The following is a 7,441-nucleotide window of genomic DNA, read 5'->3' on the forward strand; positions in this document are numbered from 1 at the left end:
AGCTGTCTAGATTATTTGATGAAATACCATGCCATAAAGTGAGCCTGTTCAAGGGGGATGTAGTTATGGAACCGTCGGTCAGAAGACCGCCGGTCACAACACCTCCCCCTACATCCTGCCCCCTGAGAATCCCGACAGATGACAGCATGCCGACTAGCATGGAATATAAGGGTCTTGTTGCGCTCATCCGCCCACCCCCTTCCCCTCCTTTGCTGGTCTTGCATACCCAACCTGTTTAAGAAAATGGTTAGAGTTTATGTACTTATAGCCTCTTAACCTACAGTAGGACCCAGATTAGTCTTGGATTTCATGGTTCATATTTGAAATCATACATTTCTTTAATCTACACTTGTGCAGAATACATATTTTGGGATTTAATTACTAATTCCAGTCCGAATCCTAATTAGCATATTTTAGAAGAATTTAACTTCCTGTCTCTAAACTTGCAGCAAAATGAGCGATTGGATTGGCCAAATTTAAATGACTGTATCACATTAATGTTGGCTACACGGTAACTATATTATTTCAGATAAGGAAGGCTCACTGTGAGCTACTAGTTATTAGATGGTAATGTTATTGGTAGTGTAGGTTTTTGTGCTGTGGCTCAAGGTTATGAAAGCCAGCTGTGGACTCTGTACGGATCACTGTTGCTTTCCAAATCTTGGTCAGATCTCCAAGTTTCCAAGTCCTAGTACCTTCTACATGTTCTAGGGGTTGTCAGCAGGCAGTTAAATATAGCATTACATGTATTTGTTAATAATGGAACACCTAGAAAACATGTCTGTATTATTTTATAATGAGTAAAGATGCCTGGTATAAATGTAGTCAGCTTTGCAGTTTCTCTGAATAAATGTACCCACATCAGGGTGTGCTTAATATAAAGGAAAACACCTTAGGGTGTTTAAAAAAAAAAAAAAAAAAAGAAGTGAGGGAAAATGTGAGAGAGGCATACTGAGAAACCCTTATGTGACACACCCATGGGGGTAGATTGCATGTCTGTTACTGTTCTGTCCATACTAATCCTGTCTATTTCACCTGTCTCTGGTTGAATGCATAGGCACGTCTTCTTCTGGCCTGGAAACGGTAGACGCAAACTTGCAGAAACTCACACAGCTTGTAAATAAGGAGTCCAACCTAATAGAAAAGGTTATAACATCTCTGCTGCTTTCTCCCTCTAACCCATCCTCTTCCAGATAATTTTCTTGCATTCGGAGCTTTGTTAGCAAGCTTTTTCTTATTGTGTATGCGTTTGTTGTTGTCACGTTCTCCAAGCTTTGCTGTCACTGCAAATAGCGCTGCATTGTTCATTTCAGATCTGCATGGTTATTATTCTTTACTCCTTTAGCACAATAAGGGGCTTGTGTACTTGTCCTTGGAGAGAGATAAAGTAGACTTTGATCAAGTAAAGGGCCCCATGCACTAGAACGATAATGCCATCCAAATTCGGGCCGATATATCGGGTGAAATCGGGCATTTTGGATGTGTTTCCGATCCGATGCGCGTTCCCGTGAGGGTCGGATCGGCTCCCCTAGATTGTTAGTGCTGCACTCGTGATATGTCGGTTCCCGCACGCATGGCTGGGATCGCATATGATATATTACATGCAAAATGTACCAAATCGTATGGAACCACTTCAGGGAAGCTCCCGGGAGAGTTCAAGGGAAATTGCCTCCGACTTCAGCCTCAGCCATATCGTATGGGGTCCTTAACATCCAATCAGCTCCTAACTGCCATGCTACAGGTTGTGTTTGAAAAATGACCGTTGGAAGCTGGTTGGTACTTTATCTCACTCCACTTTATTTCTCTCCAAGGCTTAGTGCATAGGCCCCACCGCCGGTCATCTAACAACCAGGATCCCGGCGTCTGTCTCCCAAATCCAACCCCTTTAGATACTTCAAAAAATACTTATTAAGTACATCAGGAATGAATCTAATAGAAGGATTAGAGCCTACTTATGTAGCCACATGCAAACATTAGGTTTTGTTGGAGGGGGTTATATCATCTGATTTGGTCCCCATTTTAACAGGATTTATCACCCTGTCAGTTGATTTTTCCCCATACTCTGAGGTGTCAGAGACCAATAAGGAGGCCTAAGATGGGCACCTTTATAAAATGAGTCTTATATACAGATTGCACACAGTAACTGTCCGTGATCTGCTACAGTGACAGCAGTGCTGTGGTAGAGTGTACGTTTGCATGGAGAACACAGTGTTAGAAATAATCCTCGTTATCCAATAGATTTAAAGTTGACTTAAATTCAAGAGAATTTTGTATTTAATTTTATTGCTTTAATTTTTTTGCTTGGGAATTCTGCTGACTAAAAATGGACGTATTCCCAACACACTGGAGGCATTTACTGTGTGACTGAGCTAATGGTTCTGAGCATGTAGTGTAGGAAGTCAGGCCTTGTGCCTGTTAGGCAGGACCTCAGTGCTGACAACGGTTCCCAGCAAATGCATAGGCTGCAAAGCCAATAATAGCATGTAATATGATGGTTCTGCTTTCACTACGCTGTGCAGTGTTACTCTGCATCACTGATTATCTGATCAGGGCTCTGCTTTACTGAACTACTCTGCACGTATCCACAAAGGTTGTCACGGTGACAGGTGCAACATGTATCATCTCTCTTCCAGTAAGTCACATGTTACTCTTCCTTACCATGGCTTGTTGGATTCATTTAGGGCCCTCAGACCACACACGGGTAAAGTGTATGCTGTGGAAGATGAGTGTTGGGTACCACTTGGCATCTTTTCCTTGAACACCGAAAGCCAGTCTCTCCCACCACGGACGACATTCATTGGAAATAAAACGGCTAGGCTAAATATAATTGTGAACTAAACACAACACATCTGTTAATGCTATTGCAGCTTAGTCATAATTACACATCGATGTTCATCTGGAAAAGCGTTTCCTATTTCTGGGAACAAAGTAGGTGTGAAGGGACGCATCAATCTACTGGCTTGGCCGCAGGACGTCCAGTCACCGACATGAAAACCTCTAACAGATGATCCCGGAATGCAGGCCCTTTGTTTATGCTGGTGATCTGATTGATGCACCATTGCGTTAGTTACACAAAGCGTGCTCTGTAGCCTGCTGGCATGCCATGCTGATTATATTTTCCAGTGGTGAAAAACAAACAAACCATTTTCTCAATTATACTGATTCAGTGGCTACGAATCTGCATCCTTTACTGCGCTGATGTCACCACAAGAGCAGTATCTATAAACAGAGACTACACACTGAGGTACTGAACTCGATGTGCTGTCGTTAGGAAGCTGTTTGGATTCCTCATTTACAAATTTAAGGAAACATTAAAGGGGGGTACACACGGAGAGATCCGTGCCTAAATTCTAAGCAATCTGAGTAGATTGTTTAGAAGTTAAGCACAGATCTCTCCATGTGTATGCCCCACAGCGATAGCACATCGCTGTCGCCGGTGCTAGATTGGCCTGCATACCGGCACAATCTAGCAGGTCGCTCATTTCACCGCTGGGTGAAATGAGCGGCTGCCCCCGCCGTCTCCCCTCGCTCAGCACACATCGCGCTGTGCTGAGCGAGGGGAGAGATGTGTGCTGAGCAGTCATTGATAGATCGCTCAGCACACATCTCTCCCCATGTGTACGGTGCTTAAGAATTAAGGATGACCGATTTAAGGAAACACTACATTGTTTTTCTTGCAGCTTTCTCATTCACCAAAAGCTGCATCCATAGCCAGCTATTATTATTAATACATATTAATGTCTGGTTTCTGCTCAAGTGTCTGACTTGCATGTTCTGCAACATGACCCATTCCGTTAGGTACAAAATGCTGTGTTCCTGGACTTCCTTGCCAGTGGCAGTTGCAGAGGTGGGGCTGCAGCGCAGTCCAAAATTCAAATAGGGGAGTCGCACCTACTGCCAGTGAGTCCCAGCTGGCAGTGTTTGGGGTGGTAGTTGGAGTGACTCCCCTATTTGAATTTTGGACTGCGCTGCAGCCCCACCTCTGCAACTGCCACTGGCAAGGAAGTCCAGGAACAGAGCATTTTGTACCTTATATAATGGGTTATGTTGCAGGATATGGATTTGATAAAGTGGGGTGTACTACTACCTGCCATGAGTGCCAATTTTGTTTGTCACTGCACAGAGGATTGAAGAAGGGTAATGGGCTCAGCGCTGTAGACTCAACATGGAGCTAATTCTGAGTCTCACAGATCTCTGTGCACGGTCATAAATGGTGTTAGCATACAGTGCATGTGCAGATCCAAAGTGACAAATTTTTTCACGACTCCACCCTATTCGTAGTCGTATGGAACTCGAACGGAACTGTCTTTCTGTGATTCGGGGTGGGAAGTGGACAGCGACAATGTAAGTGTACAGAACCGTTCAGACTTGGAGTGTCATAGAAGAGTCGTGCGTATGGAGAATGAAAGCCTGTTTCTGACGGAACCCATACACCTAGCATGGGGCTGGCAAGTGCTGAGACTATTGATGGGTTTGCGTAAATTGGAAAGCATCCCGGCTTCCTGCTTGTAGACACATGGATCCTCCCATTAACTGTACATAATCTCACATTATCACAAGGTAGTAAATCAGGCTTCATTGACTACTAGCAAATCCGGCCTTTGCATCCGACTTTTGTGCAGCTAACAACCCATCAGAGGTTGCATCTCTAAATGCTGACCCTCTATCCCCCCCCCCCCCCCCCTAATAAAAAACAAGCCATCTGCATGTATTGCAGGTATTATGTATACCAGTGGTTCTCAACCTCTGTCCTTAAGTACCACCAAAAGTTCATGTTTTCCAGGTCACCTAGCTGGTGCACAGGTGTATTCATTACTCACTGACACATTTTAAAAGACCCACAGGTGGAGCAAATTATTTCACTTGCAATCCTGTGAGGAGACCTGGAAAACATGAACTGTTGGGGGTACTTGAGGACCGTAGTTGAGAACCACTGATGTATACAACCCCTTTAAGAAACGCCCACCAGGAAATAATAATTATCATCCTTCCCAATAATGGTATGTCATTCTGTCCGAGTCTGGGAGCAGCGGCCTCCCCGCTTACTGCTCCGCTGGCTTCCTCTCCCTGCGGCTGGTGCACACCGCTCTCCTCCGGGCTGCTTCCAGGCCACGCCGGGCGGCCCCGCTTTCAGAGTGCAGGGAACGGAGTCCCTGTCTTCCTCGGTCCAAGGGCGCCACCATTGTTCCCAGCGACCACAAGCTGGAAATAGTCCAATGGTGGTCCCCGGCTGTCACATGACCCCAGCAACCAATAGGAGCAAGGCGGGAGATTCAAAAGGAAGTTCTGGGCAGAGACCCAGCGCCTGAGTATTATTGCTGCATAAGCTACCCCCAGGCTCACACTGCAGTTCATGACTTAATTCATTTCTTCATTCAGAGTTCTTCAGCATCGTTCACAAGTCATCGCTCATTTCTTCATTCAGTGTTCTTTTGGCATCGTTCTCAAACGTTAGTTACTAATAAAGTTGCATGAGGAAGACCTACATCCGGCCATCTCTATTTCTACCCAGCTACAGTTCCACTTCCCGACCATCGGAAGAATCCCTGAGTACCCAGTCCCCTCGACCCAGGTCTGTGACACATTCTCACAATGGCTGCAAGCTGCATCTTTCCCTATTAATAGTGGGAGATACTATATGAGTGAATGAACTGAAGCTGTGCACTACACTATACTGTTGTAATACTGCACTTTATGTAGCAGTCCAGGCCAGTGATTTGGAATGTGGGACTGGCTTTTCCTGTGCTGTACTAGCATCCAATGAGAACTGTACATGTTACCCTCTGAGTTACCGTGTTTCTGGAAAGCGAGAGCGCAGAGCCTAGAATGCTGCTTTTGTCAGGTTCAAGTCCTCTTTAAAACTTAAATGTTGTTATTGCCGCAGATCCTGTGGCAATGTGGGTTGTTTGTTTGTTTGTTTTTTTGTGTTTTTTTTTCTAGCTTCAAAAAGTGTGTGAAGATACTGAAATATGATTGGTTGCTTTATGTTATAGCACCCTATAGTATGGCCTGCTTTCAGAAATGTTTCCATTATTGTATTGACTATGAAAACACAATGTCTTAGGGCCTGATTCATAGATGGATGGAGTGGCAGTGTTTTATACGCCACATGTGCTGCGATGGCCAGGGAGTGTTTGTGGGAGGTAATTGGTAAGAGATGACTCAAACGCAGGCCTGTTGCGACCATTTTGGGGGCTGTCACAGCTTGCCACTGCAATCCTGCAATTAAAATGGCTTCTGTGTCTCACTTCTGCGCCCCCATAGGGCTACGATTATTTACCGATGGTTGCGTCTTCATACATAAGTGGCAGATCTGAGACACCGGCAGTGGGCGCTTCAATACAAATTCCGGCAGGACTGCAGCTGCTACAGAATCTACAACTATCTCTGAATCAGGCTCTTAATTCCATATGTAATTCACCATCAGTGTATATCTATAATGAATGCAGTCCTTGAGTCTGTTTTTCTGCTCTCTGTTTGAATCTGAGCCTTGGCTGATTTTAAGTTATGTTACTGTAGATGGATGACAATCTCCGGAGAAGCCCACAGAACCGCCCCCAGACCTTAACAACACTACAGCCTACAGCTTCGGTTGACGCCAGAAAGTCTCCCCAGCTCCTCACACCGTGACTATGCGTGTGACTGGCATGCGCTGCTAAACAATTGTAGCCAGGAAGTGTTGTCTGTTCTGCCTTATGGCTGCTTGTGGTAAGGGGGACACCTGTTCTTAAATCGTGTACTTTGCAAACATTTATATGGGATCATGAGTGAAGTGCAATAATGCACCCTGATCATTAAACCTTCCCTGTACTATAAAGCGCTAGGCTATTATACAGAATTACCTGTAAAAAAAAAAAGGACTTTACAAATGGTGGCGTTTATTATTAAAGAGTAATGGTTTTAAGTAATGATCTGTGGCTTCCCAGCTATTGGGATAAGTAGGAACGTCTCGTACTACAAAGGGCTGGGGAGTCAGTGGTTCTGTAATCCTGGCTTCAGCATTCTAGAACTGTATAAAGTAAAAAAAAAAAAAAGTTGTGATTTACGTTTAGATGATAAATTTGCACGGACTCATCATTTCCACAATATTTTTTTGGAACAAATAAGACCTACACGTATAACTTAAAGAGAAATGTACACAGATATATTATTTAATAAAGGTTTTAGTTAAACATCTCCATTTATTGATTAACATCTGAGCAGTTAGGGTAATTTATGTCTAAAGCATTTAGACAATAAGTAAATAAAGGCTCTGTGCTTTTTCTTCATACAGTATACAGTTGTGCTCATAAGTTTACATACCCTGGCAGAATTTGATTTTCTGGCCATTTGTCAGAGAATATGAATGATAACTCACAAAGTTTTCTTTCACTCATGGTTAGTGGTTGGGTGAAGCCATTTATTGTCAAACAGCTGTGTTTACTCTTTTTAAATCATAATG

The 7,441-nt window shown here is 43.9% G+C and overlaps 1 protein-coding gene across 3 annotated transcripts in view; it reads left to right on the forward strand.

Annotated features, from left to right (window-relative positions):
- MTX3 (metaxin 3) overlaps positions 1-7,172 on the forward strand; it is a 67,220-nt gene extending 60,048 nt beyond the window's left edge. For 2 of the 3 annotated variants that reach the window (XM_063963481.1, XM_063963484.1), the window contains exons 8-9: positions 1,058-1,146; positions 6,520-7,172. In XM_063963481.1, coding sequence (XP_063819551.1) covers positions 1,058-1,146; positions 6,520-6,630 — 200 coding nt within the window. In that variant the 3' untranslated portion in view covers positions 6,631-7,172. The remainder of the gene's footprint in view (positions 1-1,057; positions 1,147-6,519) is intronic. The other variant, XM_063963490.1, reaches the window with a different exon arrangement.
- The last annotated feature ends 269 nt before the right edge of the window (positions 7,173-7,441 follow it).

The sequence above is a fragment of the Pseudophryne corroboree genome, chromosome 1, assembly GCF_028390025.1.
Source record: "Pseudophryne corroboree isolate aPseCor3 chromosome 1, aPseCor3.hap2, whole genome shotgun sequence".
Taxonomy (NCBI): Eukaryota; Metazoa; Chordata; class Amphibia; order Anura; family Myobatrachidae; genus Pseudophryne; species Pseudophryne corroboree.